General features: G+C 42.9%; 1 protein-coding gene across 2 annotated transcripts in view; it reads left to right on the plus strand.

The window, feature by feature from the left end:
- The window catches only part of PLS1 (plastin 1), a 74,408-nt gene that overhangs the window by 38,614 nt on the left and 8,430 nt on the right, over window positions 1-27,364 (plus strand). For both annotated transcript variants that reach the window (XM_058188476.1, XM_058188475.1), the window contains 5 exons: window positions 1,394-1,472; window positions 9,086-9,200; window positions 10,259-10,392; window positions 21,425-21,548; window positions 23,995-24,119. In XM_058188476.1, coding sequence (XP_058044459.1) covers window positions 1,394-1,472; window positions 9,086-9,200; window positions 10,259-10,392; window positions 21,425-21,548; window positions 23,995-24,119 — 577 coding nt within the window. The remainder of the gene's footprint in view (window positions 1-1,393; window positions 1,473-9,085; window positions 9,201-10,258; window positions 10,393-21,424; window positions 21,549-23,994; window positions 24,120-27,364) is intronic.

Here is a 27,364-nt window from a genome sequence, read left to right on the forward strand (position 1 = left end):
GGTTCAGTGCTGTCTTAACTTGGAAACATGACTGGCCACACAAGTGATAATTTAAGGACTACCTGTAATTCCATTTTAGTTTTATTATGAAAATATTCAAATCATATTAGAAATAATACAATAAGAGTAAAAGATAGACAAAATGAATTGTGTTTTGATCAGCAATACTGAGAGCTGCATAGCTATAAAACCCAATGGAGAAATATATTTTATTCTGAATAGCAGTCATGGCTGGGTTTATTTTCCTTGCAAAATGTATGTTGAAGTTACTCCTATTTTGTTAACTGAAATTAAACGGTCAGCATTTTTCTATTTAAGAAAGTGAAAAATAATCAGCATAATTGTTTGATCATATCCGTTTCTGATCTCTATGTATGCCTATTGCTGCCCAACATTGTGATTACAGAAGAAAAGTGCCACAAGGCATGTTATTACCATGTTCCTGTTTGTGTTGGTTATCTATTATTGATAGCTATTCCACAGAAAGCAAATATGTATATTTTCCAGAAGGTACCTATTAAACACTGAACAAGAATGAAAGAAGTTATAGTGCTGGTAGGTGGTAATAAAGAAGTTTAAGAAATTGATTTTAGAGTGGCATATTAAATATAACCTTTTTTTTACTTTCACAGTTCTTTCAGTCAGAATTGATTTTTTCAGTTTGCATGTTATTTTCTGCATTATTTAGCATGAAGTTTTAATTTTTATTGTGAACTTGCCAAATATACCCTGTAGCACCCCTTCTTTCTGTAACCAATTATCTTGGAAGCATGTTAATTCACTCTGAAGTATTCAAAATATATTTCAATTAGAAATTGAAATACCTTTTGAAACAAATCTTAATCATTAATCCCAAAAGAGATTATGGTCTCAAATATATATATATATATATATATATGAAATAAAGATGCCATTATTACTGCATGATCTTATGAGAACTGGTGTACTGTGAAGAAATGTCAAATAATTTTAACTGAAAGCTGCAAAAGAATATACAGATTTGTCCTGAACTGTGCCATTGACCAATCCTATTGGCTAGTATTAAAGGCAGCTGAAATGGGCTTTGATTCAAAAGATCTAGAGTCATATAGACTCTAAATATATAATTTGATGGATGGTCTTATACATAACCACCAAACTGAACTAACGGTTGTGGACACAAAGAATTTCTTTTGCTATTGCTGTGCTCTAAATATTTTGCACAGTAAGTATCCTTGTTGTGGTTTTGATTTAATTTAGATTTGTTTATTCTTCACCCATTTATATATATTCCACTTTATGATAACATTCTCTCTCTCCTGTTTTGTGATACCATTCCTTCTCTTTGGGATTCAATAGATTTAAAAACAGACCAAAATCAGAGTATAGTTAAATTATTATCTTTCTATTGTAGGTGAAAGTAAGGAAGAGAGAACATTTAGAAACTGGATGAATTCATTGGGTGTAACTCCTTATATTAATCACTTATACAGGTAAAAAAAAATCCTTATGTAGTTTTTACCCTGAGCAAACCTTGCTCACTTAAAGTATGCTGAAATATACCAATGTTCTTAAGTGTTTTAGACTGTTCCTTTGTTTCAAGGTTTGACATAAAATTATATGCCGTAATGCAGTAGTGCCAATTTCAATCACATTTTTTCCTAGTATACTTGAGCTGAATCATTTAAGCTTATTTGAATTAATGCTTATTTTCTACCTGCATCCAAGGGCAAGGTTGTTCTATCTGGCTCAAAACTGTTGCCAGTTTGAGCAGTGTTATTTTTAGGTATATTGATAATTCGAATATGTCCCTAAAAGCTATTGGAGAATTGAACTGATGGCTGCAGTGCAAAGTTGATTTTTTAATAGACAGCTGTCAATTCTTGGAGCAATTTGAGAGCCTACATTGCATGTTCTTTCTGATCCACCTCTTAAATAAGTATTGTCTCAATACAGTACAATTTTCTGAATGAAATAATAATACAGTAATACAATTTATGATTATATTGCATTCCATTGGATTCCCCTTAAATGTATCAATGATAGCGGTTAAATATTACCGGTTCACACCGGTTCAGACGAACCTGTAGTGATAAAAATTACCAGTTCAGGTGAACCAGTAGTAAAAAAAAGCTACCGATTCCTCTGAACCGGTATTTCCAACGATCAGCTGTGCCACATGATTTAAAATCACTAGAAAGCAGGAAATCCTTTCTAATCAATCTAAATCATGTGGCATAGCTGTTCCCACTCCCACTGTTCTAGTTACCTTCCCAAGCCTCCTTTTTTCATGCACAGTGTGCGTTTGGTGCACACTGTGTCAGTTTGGTGCTCACTGTGTCAGTTTGGTGCGCACTTTCCTAAAAAAACCATCACTGGATCCCACTATACAGGACAACTTTCAACCAGTGTCAGATCTCCCTATTTTAGGGACGCTTATGGCGAAAGTGGTCCACAGCAGGTTCAGTCAGGATCCAGGCCTGGGCATGTTTCTGGACACAGAAATGGTATTGATTGTGTTTTTGGATAATCTCTGATGGGAGCAGGTGGATGTAGTGCATCCTTCCTGACTCTTCTTGCCCGCTCAATGGCTTTTGATACTATTAATCATAGTATCTTTCTGGATCGGCTCCAAAGATTGGGAGTGGCACAACATTGGGCTGGTTCTCTTCCTTCCTATGGGGCCAGCATTAGTTGATATTGATTGGCAGTGAAAGGCTCTGCCCATGACCCTTGCAGAATTCAGAACTCTCCCCATTCCTATTTTAACATCTACATGAAACTGCAGAGTGAGATAATTTGCTGCCATGAGATGATTATACATCTCTGTATAATCTGGCAAATTAAACAGTGCTGTTGATGTCTTGCCCTTGGTGCCTGGAAGTTGTGAGAGTGAATGGGGAATAATAAAACTAAATTATTTTGGGTACTTATGATATGGTATTTTGCCATCTGGGTGTGCAAACTGGGATTCCTTCTGCTTTCATGACTTCTGCTCGAGAGTAGATGCAGGCTAGGAGGGCCTTTGCACAACTTTGTGTTGTGTGCCACTTACCGTATATACTCGAGTATAAGCCGATCCGAATATAAGCCGAGGCACCTAATTTTACCACAAAAAACTGGGAAAAACTATTGACTCGAGTATAAGCCGAGGGTGGGAAATGAGGCAGCTACTGGTCAATGTAAAAAATAAAGATAGAGCCAAGTAAAATAACATGAATATTTATTTGAACGAAAAACAATAAAAGTGCAAAAGGGGGAAGGAGGATTCCCAGCTTTAGAAAATTTAGAACTACGCCGCCTTTGGTATGACCTGAGCATAGCTCATAAAATTATCTGCTACAATGTACTTCCTATCAATGACTACTTCAGCTTCAACCACAACAATACACGAGAACACAATAGATTCAAACTTAAAAGTGAACCTCTCCAATCTAGATTGCAGAAAATGTGACTTCAGTAACAGAGTTGTTAATGCCTGGAATGTGCTACCTGACTCTGTGGTCTCTTCCCAAAATCCCCAAAGCCTTAACCAAAGACTATCTAGTATTGACCTCACCCCATTCCTAAGAGGTCTGTAAGGGGCGTGCATAAGAGCACCAGCGTGCCTACCGTCCCTGTCCTAATGTTCCCTTTAGTTGTATTCCTTTTATGTATTCAATTCATGCTTATATTTATATAATTATTTAATATGTATTTGACAAAATAAAATGAATGAATGAATGAATAGAATAGAATAGAATAGAATTTTTATTGGCTAAGTGTGATTGGACACACAAGGAATGAATGAATGAATGAATGAATGAGTGAGTGAGTTACTTCAACAACATTGTCTCACAGAAATTGACAATACAACTGCAAGCATGAAAATGAGTCCTCCTTTAGCTTCCAAGGGACCAGGGTGCCTCTGAAGGTCAGTGCTCTAAGCACTAAGAACCCAGCACAAATCTAAGCCTGTATGCACACCAATAGTGAAAATACCCTGCACAGTGTCTCTTGGCAGAGAAGGTTAATTTTCATAGACGTTGGGGTGGCTCTTTTTTTTTTTTTGGCAGGGCAATAAGGGTCTCTAATATCATTAAACCCAAGTGTGAGGAAAAAGACAGCAGCTAAAATGTTAAGGCCAGTTGTGTGACCTTCTCCAATACAGTTGGCCTGGCTGTTTGCCAAAACTTAAAACACCCTCCCATCCCCCCCTCCCTGCTAAAGCTTCTTTCTTAAAACAATTGTGGTCTTTGCCTTTCATGTCGCTCAACCTTTCACCTGCCAGGTTCCTAGCCCTTCACCCTTGACCCACTGCTGTGTTTGCTTAGCATTGTGCCAATCGACTTTAGAAGTCTGTGTGTGTGTGTGTGTGTGTGTGTGTGTGTGAGAGAGAGAGAGAGAGAGAGGAGGGGGAGGGAGTGCAAAAGGGGGAAGGAGGATTCCCAGCTCTAAACAAAGGGAAATCCCGGAATGCCAGCGCGAAAGGCGGTGCTCGCGTTCCTCCTCCCTTGCTCAAAAGCCCCAATAACCTTCACCAGCAAGGCAGACCCCCACGGGAAGGAAGGGACGGGCTGACTCACCGAGCATCTGGCTGAAGAGCAGCTGCTCCAGGTCGCCCAGCACGGTGACTACTAGCTCGGGATCGACCTTCAGGAAAGCCTTCTCCTCCGTCGGGGCCCCCTTCCCGGCCGGTTGAGTGGCCGTTTGGGGCGGCCGTTTGGGGCAGCGCCGCCGAAGAGAAGGAAGGGGACTAGGGCACACAGGCGCGCACACACGCCCAGCTTCTGAAGCACGGAGGGAGAAGAAAGAATGAAAGAAGGGGAGGAACGGCCCCTCCTTTCTCTCTCTCTCTCTTCCAGCGCCAAGAGAAGGAAGGAACTAGGCACACAGGCGCACACACACGCCCAGCTTCTGAAGCACGGAGGAGAAGAAAGAATGAAAGAAGGGAGGAACGGCCCTCCTTTCTCTCTCTCTCTCTCTCTTCCAGCGCCGCCAAGAGAAGGAAGGAACTAGGCACACAGGCGCACACACACGCCCAGCTTCTGAAGCACGGAGGAGAAGAAAGAATGAAAGAAGGGAGGAACGCCACTCCTTTCTCTCTCTCTCTCTTCCAGCGCCGCCAAGAGAAGGAAGGAACTAGGGCACACAGGCGCACACACGCCCAGCTTCTGAAGCACGGAGGAGAAGAAAGAATGAAAGAAGGGAGGAACGGCCCTCCTTTCTCTCTCTCTCTTCCAACGGGAAAACGCTCTTCGCTATGGGGAGAGGAGGAGGAGGGAGAGAGGTTGGCTTATTCAACCCTTCCCGGCTAGCCATCCAGCCCTTCCCAGGAGAAGGCGAGGAGTTTTGGGCGAGCGACCTTTTTGCTAGAAAGCGGCAGCGGCTGCCCCGACACCACCAGTTGGGGCGGGAGCCGGGTGAGCCGCAGTAATTCCCGCCAGGCTATGCATTGGCGCGGGGAAGCCCTGGCGGTGCAGTGAGAGGGCTGGGGGAGGGAGGGTTTCCCCGACCGCGCGAGCTCGCCGCCGCGAGAGCCACCCCAAAGGCCAGAAGAAAAGGTCATTCCATCGGAGTAATGGAGCGAAGGCTCCTTCCTCTCCCGCCTTACCCATGCTGTGCGAGCCTGGCTGGGCTGAAACCCCGCCGCCGCCGCTCCTTCCTCAGCCTCCCGGGGCTCGCGCTCTAGCAGCCGCCAAGCTCAGGCCGGACTTGGCAGCTCCCCATCAGCACTCGCACGGCGCGATTCGGGCAGGAGGAGTCGGGCTCGCTCCGTGGCGGCGGCGGCGGCGGCGGCGGCGGCACCACGGAGCGAACCCGACTCCTCCTGCCCGAATCGCGCCGTGCGAGTGCTGATGGGGAGCTGCCGAGTCCGCCTGAGCTTGGCGGCTGCTAGAGCGCGAGGCCCGGGAGGCTGAGGAAGGAGCGGCGGCGGCGGTGTTGCAGCCCAGCCGGCTCGCACAGCATGGGTAAGGCGGAGAGGAAGGAGCCGCCCATTACTCGATGGAATGACCTTTCTTCTGGCCTTTGGGTGGCTCTCGCGGCGGCGAAGCTCGCGGGTCGGGAAACCTCCTCCTCAGCCGAGAAGGCTGGCGGCCCTGCCCAGCCCTCTCACTGCACCACCAGGGCTTCCCGCCAATGCACAGCCCGCCAAGTTTGCGCCGTCCGCCCACCAGACACGGGAATGGGGGCCGGCCTGGGGGCGACAAATCCCGCGAGACCTCGGCGGGCCCGCTCCCCGTCCCTCCCATGGGAGTCCGTTCGGTACCCCCTCCTGTGCGGGGTTCCCGAAGACGTAGACTCGAGTATAAGCCGAGGGGGCGCTTTTCAGCACAAAAAACGTGCTGAAAAACTCGGCTTATACTCGAGTATATACGGTATACCTGTTCTGGGACCATGAGGTTCTGCTTACCTCCCAAATGAACTATTTTAATATGCTGTACAAGAGGCTGTCCTTGAAGAGTATTCAAGTTTCAGCTGGTGCAAATTGCAACTGCACGAAAAAGTTACCATTTCAACTTTATCTAAAATGGTATAGAATTCCCTGCTTGAGCAGGGGATTGGACTAGAAGACCAACTTTGTTATTCTGTCATGTGTGCCTTTAGGAGAATACATACCACACATCTTTTCCATGAGTTGCATTGGTTATTAGTTCACTTCCAGATGCAATTCAAGATGCTGTTTTTGACCTTTAAAACCCTATGTGGCATTGAGAAGGATTATTTGCCTCTGCCCAATTACATTTGTTTACCCATTATGTGCTGTCCTGCTCACTCACACATAACAGTGGTTTAGTGGTTTTATTAATATTTCACAACTCTTCCCTTCACAAAAAAACCAGAACCGTCCCAATTAAATCCAGCCAAAAGCAGACTGTTGCTAGTCCACAGAGCAATGGCCAATGAGTCCACAAGGCACCTGAAAGTTTCCCAAACAAGGTAAACTTATCAGGCAAAATTAACTCACAATACAAGAGGGTTCACAAGGCATGATCCAAGTCAAAGCAGGTGTCAATCCAAAGCAAGGCAAGAATTATGACCGGGATACACATAGGAAGGAAATGAACACATTGTTCCCAGCATTGACTCCATCTGTCTGCTGTGCTAAATAGCCAGCTTCTGGTGCAGCCCATCAAGAAAGGCAAGGCTGCCTCCTCAAGAGTAATTGGGCTGAGCTTTGTTGCTCCTGCCTTTTCTCTGCCCTATGCATTCTGGGATCAGGTGCAGATGGCAGTTCTTTCTTCCTCATCAGACTGGCTGCAGCTGTGTGCTTTCCCCACCTGGAGCTCAGGACTTTTCTGCTGCAGCTGTGGTTCAGCCAACTCCCAATAGCTGCTTGACCACCTCCCCTCCAAATGTGCCTGTAACTTGTTCATCCTCCTCCAAACTGACATCTGGAGAGATATCTGGGGAAGTGTCCAGGGGAGTCATCACACTTTAGATCTGACAGGAGATACATGTTGGGCATGCCATCGGCTAAGAGTTTCCATCTGATGGGATCTAGGAAGGTGCCAAACATGTATTTTTTCATTAGGGCTGGGCACGAAATTGTATGAGGCAATGACCTTGGAAATGAGGGGGACAGATGCAGCCTAGGGAACAATCAAATAAAAGGGAGTGGAAGGGAAATTTAGTAAGGATCCACCCAACTTATTAGGTGAAAAGATAACCACGGGAAGATTTGTACTTTAGTTTGGCAAGAATCTGTTAATATAGCCCTACAATAAAGTAGAATTAACTCATCTTGTTTTCCTGTCTGGGCCACTCTCTAAAACAGTACTGGGAGTACTGTCAATCTCAGACAATACTGGGGGTACTGGGAGGCTGACAAGAGATCTCCTGGCAGCAGGGAGCCCACACATGTATAACATTCTGAATTTAACCTTCTTAAAATCTTGTTCTTCTTTATGCTTAATTATTTAACTGTTTAAGTGATTTTAAAATAAAGTTTATATGTTTTTTTTCATAGTACTTCACCCAAAATCTCTCTGTGTGAGATGGGCTGCTGTATAAATGTGATAAATAACAATATATTACAATATGTGTTATCATTACACTATATTGTGGGATTGTTGAATACAAATTGATGAATTAACATACCAGATTATACAAAATATCAAGATCTGAAAATCAAAGTTGAAAGATTATGGCATAAATCATCCATGGTGGTCTAATTGGTTATCGGCACATTGCATGCCATACCAAAAAATCTTGGATGGCATTTAAAAAATCTGTGCCTTGACAAAATTTCCATTATTATAAAGTATACACTTTCCAATTATAAAGTATACACTGCTTGGATCTATGCTAAATATATTATGACATCTTAGAACTCATTGCGTATAAAGGCCAACACCAGCTAAAGAACTGAGTTCACATTGTTGTGTACATAATAATAATAATAATTGAAGATCTGCAAGTAAAATAATTTGCCTGCAAGCAAGAACTTGTAGGATCATAAAATAGAGAAATAGAAAATGAAGAATTTAAAGTGCTCTGAGACTTTAGAATTAAAACCAACAGACACCCGCCACATAACATCCCAGACTTAGTTGTCGATAAGAAAGATCAATAGTGGACATGGCAATATTTGGAGACAACAGAAGAGAAGAAAAAGAACTGGAGAAAATAACAAAATATAAAAACCTGCAAATAGAAATAGAACAACTGTGGCAAAAGAAAGCAAAAATAGTTCCATAGTAATATGCACCTTAAATGCAATCTCAAAACAATTGGAACATCACTTGAACACCATCATCCTTGACAAATTCATCTTCAGTCAATTACAAAAGGCAGCTTTACTTGGAACAGCTTACATTATGCAATACCGCTAACACCATCAAACATCCACATCTACCTATCTCATGTGCCTGAGAAGGGCTATCTCATGTGCCTGAGAAGGATAAAAATGCCAAATCCAGCCAATATAACCATCTGGCTGACCTCAACCAATCATAATAATACTTTAAAATAGTCTTGTGAATTGTGAATGATTTTAATAAATAATTTAAACGAGAAATTTAGAAAATGTAGAAGCAGTGAAAATATCTGTTTTCTGATTAATTAAAAGATAATTATTTTGCTTTTAATTAGAATAAAAAAAATTTCTCCCTCACCTTCCCAGTGACCTTGGTGATGGTTTAGTAATCTTTCAACTCTATGAAATGATCCGTGTACCTGTAGAATGGAGTCATGTCAACAAACCACCATATCCTGCACTTGGGGGTAACATGAAAAAGGTTTGTAAAAATTTCTATGTTAAGAACTCTGCTGCCTTCATTATCACCACTAATTTTTATTCATCTATCTCAGTTACAAGCAAACAGGGTACAGATAGGCGCATATATGTAAATTAATATCTCCACTGATAATTTTTATGGTTCTATTTGTGATTCACAAAGCCAAGTAGAAATTTGTAAGAGAATCTTGAAACTAAGCACTGAAGTAACTTCCATGTTACTATTTGGCTAATGTTGAAGCATTGACATAAAACCAATAGACTGCCACCACCGCTAATAACGTGGATATCAGCAAAAGCAGTGCACAGTAGAGGCATATTTAGTGATACACCATCAGGTGGCTAACTGTTGAGAGATCTCTGGATATAATCTACATAGCCATAAATAAGATTTAAAAAGAGCAGAAACTTAAATTACTCTTTGATTAATAACAAAGTATTTTATATATTGTTCACATACAGTGTTGGGATTTTCTTTACTGTATTAACATATCATAGTGCAAATATATATTGTTAAAAAATCTACAGGCAAACCAGAGCTTTGGCAACTTTTCCACTATTTCATAATCATTTAAAAATCTTATAGGAAAGCTAAAGAGCAGTTGCAAATCATACATATTCATAGCCAGTTTTGAACATCTTACTAATAACATCACATGCCAAATTTATTATTTTTAATAGAATACTTCTGGGAAGGAAATAATTTTTATGCATTTCATAGCAGAATCATGCCTCTACTTTAATGTAAATTTAAATCATTTGGATTATTGAGACTGCAAATGTGAGGGCAGAATTGCATAACAAAATATAGCAATTTAATCTAAAGAATTAATTAGAAACTAAATACTAACTTCTCCCAATGAGCCTTGATATAATATGTTTGGCAAATCCAAATGATACCTTGCTCAAAACATTTTCTAACTGGATACATTAAAGAAAGTAAAAGTGTATATTCTATGTGGTATTTTTTTTCCTTCCAAAAGTTTCAGGTCAAAATATTTGCTTTTTAAAACACTGGATAATAACTGTGATTTGTATCTTACAATCAAATCATTTTAGATTGAAAATTGTAACTATGCAGTAGAACTGGGAAAGACAAATGCCAGATTTTCATTAGTTGGAATTGGTGGAAAAGATCTCAACGAAGGCAACCCAACTTTGACCTTGGCACTAGTCTGGCAATTAATGAGAAGGTGAGGCTTTCTTACATCTCGCTAAATCCAATGACTTTAAAAATTAAGTAAGTTGTATTTATATCTGGCCTTTATTATATTTATAAATAACTCAAAGTGGTAAACATACCTAATACTCCTTCCTCCTCTTATTCCTCCCCCAAAAATCTATGAGGTAGATTGGGCTGAGAAATCATGACTGGCCCGAAGTCCCCCAGAAGGCTTTCATGCCTAAGGTAGGACTAGAACTCACAATCTCCTAAGCCCTTAACGGTTAGACAAAAATGGTTCAAATTTTTTCCATTCGAGTTCTTAATTTATTCAACCAGCAGTTTAAAATCCAGATAACAACTCTAGGTTTTTTCCACTTTTTTATTCTTTATGATAAAGGACTTATAAATCTGTAAAAACTGTTGCAACCTAGAATGCCATACATATATCTATATATTGCTAAAACTTTCATGTTGATTCCATTGTTTGTAACCTTCAATTGGGCAAAATGGTGCATCATAGGGCAACAGTGAATTTCCAGTCCCACTTACATACAAGACTTTGATTTCCATCTTTTTCCATACTTCCTTCTGCCCATCAGTATGGGAATCCTCCAACATTCCAAGCAACTTTGAATTTGCATCTGCACGCTAGTATCTCCCACAAGACCATGGGGATGCTGCAACAGTTGTAAGTGCAAGGAGCAGTTGTAAGTCTCTTTTTTTAGCACCGTTGTAACTTTGAATGGATGTTAAACAAATGGTCATAAATCAAGGAACACCTTTTGTAATGTATTTGAATTTCAGGAGGGAAATTTGGGCGGGAAAATGCACGTTGCTGATTGGCTGATGCCTCAGCCAAAATCCTATTTAAAGAGGGGTTTTTGCCTGTTGGCTTTTGGTGGGATCACAATAAACCAAAGAGCTGTTGTCACTTGTATCGTCTCCTGCCTCTTCATTGCCCGAACTTAACATTGGCGACGAAGGTGGGATATTGAAGGCAGTGAGACCGGGAAAAGAGCTGAAGGAGCAACTTAGTTTAAAACAGCCAGTATCAGGAGCAGATACATAGCGATGTCTAGCTATACGCCGCCAGCACCATTCGACCCAGCCAAGGAGAAGTGGGGGTCGTTCATGGCTCGTTTCGAGTGTTTCCTCGAAGCTAACGAACTGCAAGGAGTATCGGATAATCGGAAGCGCGCTTACTTCCTGAGCCACTGTGGGCCAGAAGTCTTCGATACCGCCGAATCGCTGTCGGAACCAACGCCTGTACAGTCGGTGCCATGGCAAACGCTACAGACGACGCTACGAGCACAATACGCGCTGGTGCCATCGAAGTTTGTAGAACGGTTCGAGTTGAGGCAAAGAGTTCAGCGAGAGGGCGAATTGATAAGCATATACATGGCCGCATTAAGGAAAGCCGCAAACCACTGTGAGTATAGAGACTTAGAGGACTCTTTATTAGAACAACTCATTTGTGGGGTCAGGGACATCCGACTACAGAGGCGGCTGCTTTCGAAAAGCAACCTAACCCTGGCGATAGCCCTGGATGAGGCCAGGGCACACGAGATGTCCACCAAAGCGGCGGAAACCTTACAAAAGCCGAACACGCTGAATGCCGCGGCGAAAGGAACGCCAGTCCACAGCGAAGAAATCCAGGCCGAATCGGATGGTGAAGAAGAGGAAGAGGTTTTCCACACCGGGAGGCCGGAGAGAAGCGACCGGGACAAGTGCGTGAGTTGCGGAGGCCAACACCAACGACAGAATTGCAGGTTCAAAGACGCAATTTGTCGGTGGTGTGAAAAGAAAGGACACATAGCTCAGGCTTGTCGAGCCTCCCAACCTTCCCGCCAAAAATTCAAACCGGCCAATCAGCAGGGCGCCGGTTCAGCGAAGCGGCCAGGGATTGGCCAGTTCAAAAAAGGCGCGAAGTCGAATCACACCACTGTGCAGGTGGGCCACGCATCGACACGCATAGAAAAGAAAATATTCACTAAGACCTACATCGAAGGAGTGCAGTGTAAAATGGAGGTGGATACCGGCTCATCAATCACGATTATGTCCTGGGACACGGTCGCACGGGACCTGCCAGAAGTCGCGAAACGACAGCTACAACCCCAAAAGCTGAGAGTGCAAGACTACCAGGGAAACCGGATCCCCGTAAAAGGAGCCACAACGGTCAGAGTAAGATATGGACAATTCAAGAAAACCCTGCCGATCACCATCGTTGACGGAAACTTGCCTACTTTACTGGAACTGGACTGGTTTCGAGCCCTAGGAATGGGCATAACCAGGGTCCACAACAATGGAGTCAACCTGAAGGACGAATTGTTGAAGGAATTCGAGGACGTTTTTCAAGACAGCCTGGGCAAGTACGTGGGGACCCCCATTTCATTCAATTTGGACCCAGGTGGCTCCCATTAGATTAAAAGCTAGGAGGGTCCCGTTCATCCTCAAACCCAAGATTGACAGGGAACTAGATAAGTTAGTAAGCCAGGGAATACTAGTCCCCGTCGACCATGCAAAATGGGAGACACCAATAGTGAACCCAGTCAAACCGGACGGATCAGTCCGGATTTGCGCAGACTATAAGGCAACGCTTAACAAAGCATTGCAAAAGAGTGCTTACCCCGTTCCCGTAGTGCAACATTTGTTGCACTCGTTAGGGCAGGGACAGGTCTTTGCCAAACTCGATCTGGCTCAAGCCTACCAACAATTACCGGTTGACAACGGAACAGCCAAAGCGCAAACGATTGTCACACACCGGGGCGCTTTTAAATGCACTCGACTTCAGTTCGGAGTTAGTGTAGCCCCCGGGTTATTCCAAAACCTAATAGAACGACTCCTACAAGGTCTACCGGGAGTAGTTCCATATTTCGACGATGTACTGGTATCAGCAGAAAACTTGGAAGAATTAGGGGTCAAATTGCGGAAGGTTTTGGGCATTTTCAGGTCTGTGGGGCTTAAGGTTAAACTCAACAAATGCCAGATAGGAGTTGAATCTGTAGAATTCTTGGGTTACCGGATAGATAAGGAAGGCATCCACCCAACGGAGAGTAAAGTGCGAGCCATTAGAAGAGCTCCAACCCCAAAAAACAAAACAGAACTACAAGCATTTTTGGGGCTTGTAAACTTCTATGCGGTATTTTTAAAAGATAAGGCAACGGTAGCCGAACCGCTACATAAACTGCTAGCGAAAAAAGCTGTGTGGACTTGGGGCAGGGTTGAGGCTAAGGCATTTGAAGGAGTTAAGAATCTCTTGTCCAGAGAGAGCCTTCTTATTCAGTATAATGGGACATTGCCACTAGTACTAGTTTGTGATGCATCACCCTACGGGGTAGGGGCTGTCCTCAGCCACAGGTTACCGAACGGTTCAGAAGCCCCTATCGCATATTTTTCCCGCACGATGTCCGTAGCGGAAAGGAACTATAGCCAACTAGACCGGGAAGCCCTGGCTATAGTTTCGGGGGTTAAAAAATTCCACGAGTACCTGTTTGGGCGGCAATTTGAAATAGTTACAGACCACAGACCTTTATTGGGACTATTGGCGGGGGACCGTCCAACACCGGTTGCATTATCACCCAGGCTGACCCGTTGGACTATTTTCCTGGCAGCATATTCTTACAAACTGTCTCACCGACCGGGCAAGGATTTGGGACATGCGGACGCTTTAAGTAGATGCCCGTTGCCAGAGACTATTGAAGACCCGACCCCAGGGACGCTCGTCTTGTTGATTGACTTTTTGGACTCTGGCCCAGTCACATCTGCGGAAGTGACTAGGGCATTTTACAAAGACATTGTCGTAAGAACTGTGATCGGTTGGGTGCAGAGGGGATGGCCCGCTGCACCGGGGGATCGTTTCAAAGAGTTTACAAAAAAGCGTTCGGAACTGTCGGTACAAGGGGGTTGTCTGTTATGGGAGGATAGAGTGGTTATTCCGGAGAAATTACAAGGGCATGTGTTGGAACTATTGCATGTGGGCCACCCGGGGATTGTGAGGATGAAAAGCCTAGGGAGAAGTTACGTGTGGTGGCCACAAATGGATAAAGACATTAGTGACTGGGTAGGGAAATGCCAAGCATGTCAAGAATCAAGGCCACTACCCCCAACAGCCCCCATTAGGGATTGGGAGAAACCCCAGGGTCCTTGGTCCAGGATCCACATAGATTTTGCCGGGCCGTTCCATGGGCAGACCTTCTTAATTGTGGTAGATGCCTACTCGAAGTGGTTAGAAATTTTACTCATGAAAACCACAACAGCGGAAGCGGTAATCACAGTCTTGAGGCATCTATTTGTGACACACGGGTTGCCCGACACTCTAGTGTCTGATAACGGCCCACAGTTCACAGCCACCCAGTTTGAGGGGTACTTGGCAGAAGAGGGCATCCGACATGTCCTCTCGGCACCTTTCCACCCAGCGACGAACGGACTTGCAGAACGTTTCGTACGCAGTGCCAAGGAAGTGCTATCTAGAATTAGCCCAGGAGATTGGCAATCCAAAATTGATACCTTCCTGGCAGTTCAACATAGAACTCCCTGTGTGACCACCGGCCGCAGCCCATCAGAGTTATTAATGGGTAGAAGACTCCGGTGCCCCCTAGATCGGTTAAACCCAACATACTCCCCTGATGGGTACCAAAGCACAAAGGGAAGAACCAGAACAATGACAACAGGTGAACCGGTATGGGCACATAACTATAGTGAGGGCCCAGCGTGGCTTAAGGGAACAATTGTAGGAGTGACGGGCCCAAAGTCATACATAGTGGACATGGGGGATGGCCGAGTATGGAGACGCCACATAGATCAATTACAAAAAAGAATACAAAACAATCCAGAAACCAAACAGCCAGACCCTGACTACCCAATATTTGAACCAACAGCTAACTCAACCCCGAGGCGATCGGAGGACTTAGCTGAATCTGAAGAAGTCCAGTGACGCCAACCGGCTCCTCCAGAGGACAGCAGGGACGACTCTGCCAATAATCCAGGGCCGGATGGCCCAGAGGAGGAGCTGGGAGGAACAAACAGTCCCTCCGACCAGCTCGACTCACTCCCAGGGAATGAATTGCGCAGGTCAGAAAGAGTTAGGAGACGCCCTGTCTACGTGCGTGACTACGTGGAAAAATAATATGCAAAAATACTATGTAAATATGGTGAAATGTGTTCTGGGAGGGGAGGAGTGTAATGTATTTGAATTTCAGGAGGGAAATTTGGGCGGGAAAATGCACGTTGCTGATTGGCTGATGCCTCAGCCAAAATCCTATTTAAAGAGGGGTTTTTGCCTGTTGGCTTTTGCTGGGATCACAATAAACCAAAGAGCTGTTGTCACTTGTATCGTCTCCTGCCTCTTCATTGCCCGAACTTAACACCTTTAATCATTTAACATGCTAGCTAAATGATATTTTCCCTATTTTCTCACTGCAGGGTTCCTCATAATTTTGATCCCTACCTGCTACTAAGTATGCATTCAATATTTTTTTTACCTTTTCAGCTCTCAACACAATTGCTCCTGCAATCCTTTCACTCAGTTCCCAGTACAATATTTTATTTCAGTCTTTCTCACTATAATTCTGACTCTGGCTGTCTGTGTTAACCCTGTTCCAGCTCTTCCTTGAACCTCCTTCTCTCCAGGCAGCAAACCAAAGTCTGGTCGTGGCCTATCCTTTCTGTCAGTTCATTCAGCCTCCAGAGATATTAACCAGCAGGTGGTCAATGACTATTTATTTATTTATTTATTTATTTATTCATAACAATATATGTAGGTATCATACAAAAAGATTATATAATATATAAACACATATATGAGTAAATATAAGGAGGTATAAGCATATATGTATATAGGAAGAAGAAAAGAAAAACAATAGGACAGGAACAGTAGGCACTTTTGTGCGCTTATGCACACCCCTTATGGTCCTCTTAGGAATGGGGTGAGGTCAATAGTAGAGAGTTTTTGGTTAAAGCTTTTAGGATTATGGGAAGAGACCACAGAGTCAGGTAAAGTATTCCAAGCACTGATGACTCTGTTACAGAAGCCATATTTTCTGCAATCTAGATTAAAGCGGTTGACATTAAGTTTAAATCTATTGGTTGCTCTAGTATTATTGCAATTGAAGCTGAAGTAGTCTTTAACAGGAAGGACATTACAATAGATGATTCTGTGAGTTAAACTTAGGTCTTGTCGAAGGCGACGGATTTCAAGTCTGGTGGGATAAGGTATTTTGTTGTTTTCAGGGGAATGGAGAACTCTTCTTGTAAAATATTTCTGGACACGTTCAATTGTATTGATGTCAGAGATGTGGTGAGGGTTCCAAACGGGCGAGCTGTATTCTAGAATTGGTCTAGCAAATGTTTTACATGCTCTGGTTAATAGTGTGGTGTTTTTTGGAAAAGAAGCTACGCAAGATTAGGTTTACAACTCTTAGAGCTTTTTTTGCTATGTAGTTGCAGTGGGCTTTGGCACTTAGATCATTTGACATGAAAACTCCAAGGTCTTTAACGGGATGGGGGTCATCTGTAAGGTAATGTCCATCTAGTATGTACTTAGTGTTTGGGTTCTTTTTTCCTATATGTAAGACTGAGCATTTGCTGGTTGAGATTTGGAGTTGCCATGTTTTAGACCAAGTGGTTAGATGATCAAGGTCTTTTTGAATGATAGATGTATTGTCTGTGGTGTTAAATAGTTTGACATCATCAGCAAAGAGAACAGTTAGTTGCGATATGGTCACAAAGATCATTAATGTATAGTATGAAGAGTGTGGTCCAAGGACGCTGCCTTGAGGAACGCCACTGTTGACAGGAACAGGATTTGATAGAGCATTGCCAATTTTGACCACTTGTTGTCTGTTAGACAGAAAAGCGGATATCCATTTGTGAAGGGGTCCTGAGATGCCATAGGATTTTAGTTTTAGGAGAAGTTTATCGTGTACTACTGAGTCAAAAGCTTTGCAGAAGTCTGTGTAGATTGCATGTATTGTTTTGCCTTGATCAAGATTTGTAATCCATATGTTTTTACAGTGGAGAAGTTGTAAGTTACATGATAATTTTTTCCGGAAACCAAATTGTTTATTGGAGAATAGGTTGTTAGTTTCTAAGTGTGAGGTAATGGATTGGTTGATGATTGATTCCATGACTTTGCAGGTGACACAGGACAAAGAGATCGGTCTGTAATTTCCGACTAAGCTGGGGTCTCCTTTTTTGAAGATAGGGATGACTGTGGCTAGTGACCAAAGTTTGGGAAGGGAACTTGTAGTGAAAGCTTTATCAAAGATAATGCTTAGGGGTTCTGCTATATTAATGGAAAGTTTTTTTAAGAAGTATGCACATAGTCCAACTACAACTAAGTATTTATTTATTTATTTTATTTATTTATTTTATTCAATTTTTATACCGCCCTTCTCCCGAAGGACTCAGCCCTTCTCCCGAAGGACTCAGCCAAGTAAAAAATCACAGTATCAATATTAAAAGAAATTAAAACAAACATATTATAAAGTGGCCAGATTTAAAACGAATTAAAATATTAAAATATAAATAACCCAATAAAATTTTAATCCAATAAAATTTTAGGCCAGTCCCGCTTGAATAAATAAGTGCGTTTTCAGCTCACGGCGAAAGGTCCGAAGATCAGGCACTTGACGTAAACCAGGGGAAAGCTCATTCCAGAGCGTGGGAGCTCCCACAGAGAAGGCCCTGCCCCTGGGGTCCGCCATCCGACATTGTTTGGCGGACGGCACCCTGAGAAGGCCCTCTCTGTGAGAGCGTACGGGTTGGTGGGAGGCAAACGGTAACAGCAGGCGGTCCCGTAAGTACCCGGGTCCTAAGCCATGGAGCGCTTTAAAGATGGTGACCAAAATCTTAAAGCGCACCCGGAAGACCACAGGAAGCCAGTGCAGACTGCGCAGGAGTGGTGTTACATGGGAGCAACGAGTTGCTCCCACTATTACCCGCACAGCTGCATTCTGGACTAACTGCAGCCTCCGGGTGCACTTCAAGGGCAGCCCCATGTAGAGAGCATTGCAATAATCCAGGCGGGAAGTTACGAGGGCATGAGTGACCGTGCATAAGGCATCCCGGTCAAGGAAGGGGCACAACTGGCGCACCAAGCGTACTTGGTGGAAGGCCCTCTTGGAGACGGCCGCCAAATGATCGCCAAACGACAGCCACCCATCCAAGAGGACACCCAAGTTGCGCACCCTCTCCGTTGGGGCCAATAACTCGCCTCCCACAGCCAGCTGCGGCTGCAGCTGGCTGAACCGGGGTGCCGGCATCCACAGCCACTCCGTCTTGGAGGGATTGAGCTTGAGTCTGTTTCTCCCCATCCAGACCCGTACGGCTTCCAGACACCGGGACAGCACTTCGACAGCTTCGTTGGGGTGGTCCGGGGTGGAAAAGTACAGCTGCGTATCGTCAGCGTACAGATGATAACTCACCCCAAAACCACTGATGACCTCACCCAGCGGCTTCATGTAGATGTTGAACAGGAGGGGCGATAGAATCGACCCCTGAGGCACCTCACAAGTGAGGCGCCTTGCGGTCGACCTCTGCCCCCCTGTCAACACCGTCTGCGACCGGTCGGAGAGATAGGAGGAGAACCACCGATAAACGGTGCCTCCCACTCCCAATCCCTCCAACCGGTGCAGCAGGATACCATGATCGATGGTATCGAAAGCCGCTGAGAGATCTAATAGGACCAGGACAGAGGAACACCCCCTGTCCCTGGCCCTCCAGAGGTCATCCACCAACGCGACCAAAGCTGTCTCTGTGCTATGACCGGACCGGAACGGGTCTAGATAGACGGCTTCATCCAGGTACTGGGAAAGCTGCCATGCAACCACACACTCTACAACCTTCGCCACAAAGCGAAGGTTGGAGACTGGACGATAGTTACCCAAAATAGCTGGGTCCAGGGAAGGCTTCTTGAGGAGGGGTCTCACCACCGCCTCTTTCAAGGCGGCGGGGAAAACCCCTTCCAACAATGAAGCATTTATAATTCCCTGGAGCCAGCCTCATGTCACTTCCTGAGTAGCCAGCACCAGCCAGGAAGGACACGGGTCCAGTAAACATGTGGTTGCATGTAACCTTCCCAGCAACCTGTCCACGTCCTCGAGAGCCACAGACTCAAACTCATCCCAAACTACCTCAACAAGACGTGCCTCCTCCATTCCATCTGGATCCTCACAATTTTGGTCTAAACTATCCCGAAGCTGAACGATTTTATCGTATAGATAACTGTTAAACTCCTCAGCCCGTCCCTGTAGGGGGTCATCCCGCCCCTCCTGACGAAGGAGGGAGCGGGTCACCCGGAACAGGGCGGCTGGGCGGTTATCTGCCGATGGAACGTTTCGTCTCCCTCATTGCCACTAGATAGGTCTTAGTAAAAGACCTCACTAGTGTCCGATCAGCCTCGGAACGGCTAGACCTCCAGGTGCTCTCTAGGCGTCTTCTCCGGCGTTTCATCTCCCTTAGCTCCTCAGAGAACCAAGGAGCCAAGTGAGATCTACGCCGGGTCAGAGGCCGCAAAGGCACGACACAGTCCAAAGCCCCAGCCGCGGCCCGTTCCCAGGCCGCAACTAGTTCTTCAGTCGTGCCGTGGGCAAGATCCTCAGGAAACGGCCCAAGCTCCGTCTGGAACCTCTCCGGGTCCATCAGGCGCCTGGGACGGAACCAACGCATTGGCTCCGTCTCCCTGCGGTGGTGAGCGGCGGTCCGAAAGTCTAGGCGAAGGAGAAAATGATCTGACCATGACACCGGTTCCGTCACTAAATCTCCTAATTCCAGATCATTAATCCACTGTCCAGAGATAAAAATCAAGTCTAGTGTGCCTCCCCCCGTGTGTGTAGGGCCATCAGTTACTTGAATCAGGTCCATGGCCGTCATGGAAGCCAGGAACTCCTGCACTGCCGTCAACGACAAGCCGGCCGATGGCAAGTTGAAATCTCCCATGACCAAAAGTCTGGGAATCTCAACTGCCACCTCGGCAAGCATCTCCAGCAGCTCAGGTAGGGCTGTAGTCACGCAGCAAGGAGCCAGGTACGTGATCAACAGACCCATCTGATTCCTATGGCCCCACTTCACAAGGAGGGATTCACAACCAGCTATCTGAGACACAGTGGACTCCCTCGGCTCTAGGCTTTCCTTAATCACAACTGCCACCCCCCCACCCCTACCTTGGGCCCTCGGCTGATGAAATTCACGGAAACCTGGTGGGCACAACTCAACCAGGGGAACATCCCCCTCTGTGCCCAACCAGGTCTCCGTAATGCCCGTAAAGTCCGCGGACTCCCTCTGGATAAGATCATAAATCAAGGGAGCCTTATTAACCACGGAGCGGGCATTGCACAAAGTACTTTTAACTTTGTTAGCATAGTCTTTTGACAGCACAATTCTGGTGGTCATGTTGTCACCAGTCTAACTAGCGCTCATCCTGTCTGGCTTCAGCTGTGATATCAGTTAGGTTTCTTCATTATTTCCTCATTGTTTTTTTTCGCCATGTAAATTTATACATCCGGACTAGACTGTGTAATTTCTCTGTGTCATATATATATGTGGGTACATGCATAATTTTGCATTCATTCACTCACTCACTCATTCATTCATTGATTCATTCACTCACTCATTCTGTCATGGTTATGTAGTGTATATTGGAGATGATGATCTTTTGAGTGCTGTATGCAATAAGATTTCATTTTAATGTATGCCAATCAGTATACATTCAAAGTGACAATAAAGTTCATTCTGTTCTGTTCTGTTCTGTTCTATTCTCAACACTAATTTCTGTGAACCATGTTTTAGGAAATGTGTTTAAAGAGTGGTAGTGATTGGAGTGATATAGTTAATGATATTGATTATAATTATCAAAATAGGCCCAGTCTCTTGGTTAAAAAACAATTAAATTCCTATACTATCTTTTGTGATGAATTTCTGTACAATACAGTGTGGTTTCTTTTTATTTTCTTTGCTTAATGCAGTCACACCTTATGTAGATTTTGTTGAATATCTAAAATAATACTGGAAAATTCAGGACAACTTTAATGTTCCTTACTAGTTACATATACTATCTATTGCAGATATACTTTGAATGTACTATCAGACCTTGGAGAAGGGGAGAAAGTAAATGATGAAACTATCATTAAATGGGTGAATCAAACTCTTGCAAATGCGAATAAAACGACTTCAATATCTAGCTTCAAGGTAATAAAAAGACTATCAAATAAATGGAATATTATATCAAATAAATGGAATATTATATTAATTTCACCCAGAGAAAATCTGGGTGGGAATGAATTTATAGCAGAAATTTAACACTTTATAAAAATACTTAAAATACTAGATTTTAAAAATATAAAAACAGATTAGATTTTGGATAACAATATGGGCATATACATTACTATCTGTGTCATGGAACATAATTACATCTATTTTTCTGTAGAACTAGATGAAAAATAATTTGTGGAAAGAATGATTATACATGATGATTAAAAACAGGAAGAACCTTCTATCGAAGAGTAAAAATTTGTGCCTATGTTGCAATTGTTGTATCATACTCAAATACAGTACAGAGGCAGTTTATGCATCATAAAACTATTAAAAGTATACAAAAGTGTTCTTCAAAGAAAAGCATTTTGATTATCATAATTTTTAGAACAACCAATCTATATCAACAACTTTGTAAAAATATCCCCAAATCTTTATTTACCAATTAAATATTTTACAGATCCTTGAGTTTTTATATTTTCAACAATATTCTTTTCTCATGAAGTAATGTTACTTCAGTTCAATTTTTACTTCCATCCACACATTAAGTTTTGCCACACCTTCAACCAGCCTTAAACAAATACAGTATTCTTAAGTGCATACCGTAACACCAGAAATACGTAAAAATATTTTTATGACCAGTTAGCCAAAATGTTTTTCAGAAATCCAGTTTCTGAAACTTCGCCAGTTTTTATCTTAACAATGGAGTACCAGAGTTACACTTAAGAAAAATAGGGACAGCAGAGTTACAACACGCCAACATGATCTACAATTATAACTAAAATTATATATCCAATCAGTATATTAAGAAACATCAACTTAATAGCTCAAAGGGAAAGGTGAAATGCTGCTTTCAGATAATATAGTGTTCATGGTGGAACTTAAAAAGGATGAGCCAATCTTGAAACCATAGCTTTAATCTCCTGGGTAAGAAAAGCATGGTGAAACTCTTAAAGCACAGAGCTAATTACATCATTCTAGGGCACCTCCTGCTGATATCTTGATGTCATGGATAAGAATGCTCATCCTCTTGAGCTGTTAAAAAGATGCTGAGTATAGCAGTACCACCTGCTATTTTAAGACAGAAGTAGATCTTAGAATCCCAGGAACAAGATGTATTACCCAGGACCATCTCAAAAGAATAAAGAGATTCAAGAAAGAAGCAGAGTACTATATAGATTTATAAGCATGTAAAAGGAAATAGTAATGGACTAGCCATTTCTTTTTAATGTAATACTAATATCTTGCACGGTTGTCCTATTTGCATATGTAACAACAGTACTTAGAACATAGAATATATGTTATTCTAAGGTTGGAAGGGATCTTGGAGGTCTTCTAATCCAACCTCCTTTTCCAGCAGGAGATCCTATACCATGGATATACTTGGTTTAACCAAATTGCATTCTGAGCAGCAAAACCACTACTTTTAGATCTCCACTGATATTGTGGAATACTGGCTTAAACAACACTTTCATGTTTTTATATTTCATGCAGGGGTGAAATGTAAAATTTGTTACTACCGGTTCTATGGGCGTGGCTTGGTGGTGGTGGGTAATGTGACTAGGTAGGAGTGGCCAACTTTTTTTTTTTTTACTTTTAAAAACATTTTTTTTACAACCTCTTCGGCCAAAGAGGTTGTAGAAAAAATGCTTTTAAAAGCCTGTGATGATCAGGCAACTTGGCTGGGATCGCCAGAGGAAAAAAAGCTTTTAAAGGGTTCTGACGATCCCAGCCAAGTTGCCTGATTGGCAGAACCTTTTAAAAGCATTTTTTTTACAACCTCTTCGGCTGAATGCTTAAAAATGCTTTTAAAGGGTTCTGATGATCTCAGCTGAGCCGCGCGATCATCAGAGGCTTTTTTTTTACTTTTAAAAGCATTTTTTTGGCCAAAGAAAAAATGCTTTTAAAAGTAAAAAAAAACAAAACCTCTTGATGATCACACAACTCAGCTGGGGCGGGGGGAGGGCATGGATTTTTGCTACCAGTTCTCCGAACCACCCGCCACCATCGCTACTGGATCGGGCGATCTGGTCCGAACTGGGAGCATTTCATCCCTGGTTTCATGTATGCAGCATAGCCAACAGAAACTGAAGGGTATACATTGCCATTGTGTAAAAAAAGATTTCTATAAAGTGGAACATGGTAGGTTAATTACAAGTTATTTTTGTGATTAGGAGCCAAAAATCTATAAGATACACTTAAAAGTGTTCAGGAAATAAAACCTTTGAGGTCCAATGAAACATGTTGAGGACCTTTTGTATGATGTATCATGGATAATAACTGGTTAAAGGGAAAAGGATATGACAAACCAAATTAAAGATGAAAGCTATGATGACTAAATAATTATTTATAACTAACAATACTTTAATGTATTTTGTTTCAGGACCAATCTATAAGCACTAGTTTGCCAATATTAGATTTAATAGATGCTATTGCACCAAAAGCAGTCCGCTCAGAAATGGTCAAGAGAGAAGATCTAACACCAGCAGACAAGCTAAATAATGCTAAGTAAGTCCTTGCAGCGTATTTCAGAAGACTATCTGGTGGAATAAAAATAACTAACAAGCCTTTAAAGTGTCATAGTTTAAAGAAGTATGGCATTTTAAAGAATAATGTTTTAGTATGGGCTAAAGCTGCCTTTGTTAAGTTTCAAATGGGAGAAATATACAAATCATTCTAAATCTTTCAACTGTTATGATTATTGATGTTATAGTAGTGATAGTAATTAAATTTATTATGTTTGCCGACTCTAAAAGGATCTAGGTTGCTTACAACGTATTAATATATGTTAAAACATATTAACAAAATATATTAATAATAAAACAGTTAAAAACATGACAGTACAATATGTCCCAGTCAAAAAATAGCCATGTCAAACTAAAGTACAACAGAGAACTGGTTAAAGTCCACAAGCAAATTAAACCCAAGGCTGGGAATATTTCATACATCTAACAAAATGTATTAAAGCTGGGAAACATCTAACATCCTACTTCTTCAATGAATAGTTCTGAAAAAGACTTGTGGAAAAAGACACATTGATGCAACATTTTTTACTTTTGCAAAGAATAGAATCCCACTCAATGGAATACTGGTACATGCAGCATTACATTAGACTTTGACATAATTTTTTTTAAATTTTTTTTTTAATTGGCCAAGTGTGATTGGACATTCAAGGAATTTGTCTTTGGTGCAATCAAATAATAGTTAATGGGTAGTTTCAGAATTAATCACATCCACATTAGCATCATTGTAATTGTAATGAATCATATTAAAGATGTTCTACACTGATCTCAGTCTACTAAACAATAACATGTTGTTATCACCTGGCACACACGGTGTCGCCCATTTCCCTTCTGGGTTTTTGGCGCTCATGCATGCGTGAAGATAAGCTGGCCTTCGTACGTGTGGCAGTGCTGGAAACTGGAAGATCTGGTCTTCCGTTTTCCTGCATGAGCATGAGCATCTGCCAGCTGACCGCTTCATGTGCATTCGCACCAAAACCAGAAGACTAGCTAGCTGGTGCGCATGCGCATGCCAGAAACCAGAGGTTTATTTTTGGGTACACACATGTGCCCTGGGCAGCTCCTCTTCCAGATTGCGGCGAAGACGAACGTACACACGCATGCTCCCTTTGTGGCACTCGGTGCTGAAAAGGTTCCCCATCACTGAAATAAGGCATACTATGTGACAGTGATGGCTCACCTTTACCAGGCCGAGTGCCCAAAGCACGCTGGTGGACCCAAACCCCCCAAATGCAATGCACGTGTGGCCCTGTGCATGCGTCCCCGCGCATGTGTGCATGGGTCTCCGCCCTTGTCTCACACTCTGTTTATGCACATGCAACCGCCCTATGCGTCCACCCAGCACATGCGCATACAGATCTCCGCATGTACCCCGCGCATGTGCACGTGCCCCCCACTACATGCACCCTGCCCCCATGCATGCATGACAGAGACCTGAAGACCAGCTGGCCAGCGGGAGGCGTGCGCCCATGCACGATGGAGCTGAACAGGGGTGACGGCTCGTGTGCCATAGCTTTACCATCACGGCTATATGACATAAAAGTTAAAATATAAAACACAAAAGTTAAAATATAAAAATTGATGTAACCTAGGTTTATTACTTATAGTTAGTATGTTAATTACATTATGGTTATTAAGGGTTATTACTTATGGTTAGTATGTTAATTACACCAAGCTCTAATTTCCCTTTTTCCCAAATTCAATTGAAAAACAGAATTGCTTTCCTGAATCAATGTCTGTGATCTGAAATAATTTATACCATGATGGTTAAATGTACAGTTAATCCAAATAAAACAAAATTCATAAACTTGTTACTAGTCAGATAGTTTTGGAAATATCTGTTATGAATGTGGCTGTACTCTTTCTAAAATACTATGTCTGTAATTGGGAACACTTCTGAATCATAGTAGCCTGATAGGGAGTTTTTTGAATCCCTTAAATTAATATGTCAGCTGTAGCTATTACTGGAATATACAACCCCAAATATAAGCTGAAGAGTGGATTGTAGAGTCTGGTACTTTTTATTGTCATTTTGTATAACAAACTTCCAGGCTATTTTCAAAGGCAATTTCAGTGAGAATGGACATTGACTTACTGAAGATCCCTTTTCTGTGCACTGCGATGACAATCCATAGATGGGTATTCACTTTGTTCTTATTGGTTGACACTGAGTGGAAACTTTTTTTCTTTTGCATTGACCACTCCTTCTGCCCTTGATCTTCAGTCTTTTCATGAAGGCGTCATCAGACGGGAAATCTGCAAAGACAAAAAACACAGAAGAAACCCACCCCCAGCCAGAATAAGGCTGCCTATACAGGCACTGTGATTGTCATCGCAGTGCACAGCAAAGAGACAGCAAAGTCAACGTCCATTTTCCAGTGCACTGCTCGACAATTCATAGATGGGAAATACCCAAGGTTAAGGACTCTGGGAGGGAGCAGAACTGATCCCCGGATCCTGGTGTGAGAGTACACTTTGCAATACCCTCCTCCCAAAAGATGCGTCAGCAGAAGCATAACTGTCAAGTTTGTAATGTCTTATGAAAAGTGTCAAGGACAACCAGGTGGCCACCCAGCAAATGTCAGCTATGGATGCCCGAGTAGCCCATGCAGCCGTAGTGGCCACACTGCGAGTGGAATGTGCAAAAATGCAACCAGGCAGAGGTTTGCCCTTGATTCTCTATGCAGTAGAAATACAAGCCTTTATTTTTTTATTTTTTTATTTATTTATAATCGAATTTGTATACCGCCCTTCTCCCGAAGGACTCAGGGCGGCTAACAGCCAGTTTAAAAAACACAATATAATACAAGTTAAAAACATTATTAAATGAATATAATTTATGGCCGAAATACTAAAAACTAACAATAACAATAAAACTAAAAACCCATTAAAACTACATTTTTAGGCTAGTCCTGCTCGATGGAATAAAAGAGTCTTCACCTCACAACGGAAGGTCCGGAAGTCGGGGAGTTGACGAAGCCCCGGAGGCAGCTCATTCCAGAGGGCAGGAGCCCTCACAGAGAAGGCCCTCCCCCTGGGGGCCGCCAGTCAACATTTTTTAACTGACGGTACCCCAAGGAGGCCCTCCCTGTAGGAGCGCACAGGTCAATGGGAGACTGTTTGTGGCAGTAGGCGGTCCCGTAAATAGCCCGGTCCTAAGACATGGAGCACTTTAAAGGTGGTAACCAACACCTTGAATTGCACCAGAAAGACCACCGGAAGCCAGTGCAG

The sequence above is a fragment of the Ahaetulla prasina genome, chromosome 6 (assembly GCF_028640845.1).
Source record: "Ahaetulla prasina isolate Xishuangbanna chromosome 6, ASM2864084v1, whole genome shotgun sequence".
In the NCBI taxonomy this organism is placed as follows: domain Eukaryota; kingdom Metazoa; phylum Chordata; class Lepidosauria; order Squamata; family Colubridae; genus Ahaetulla; species Ahaetulla prasina.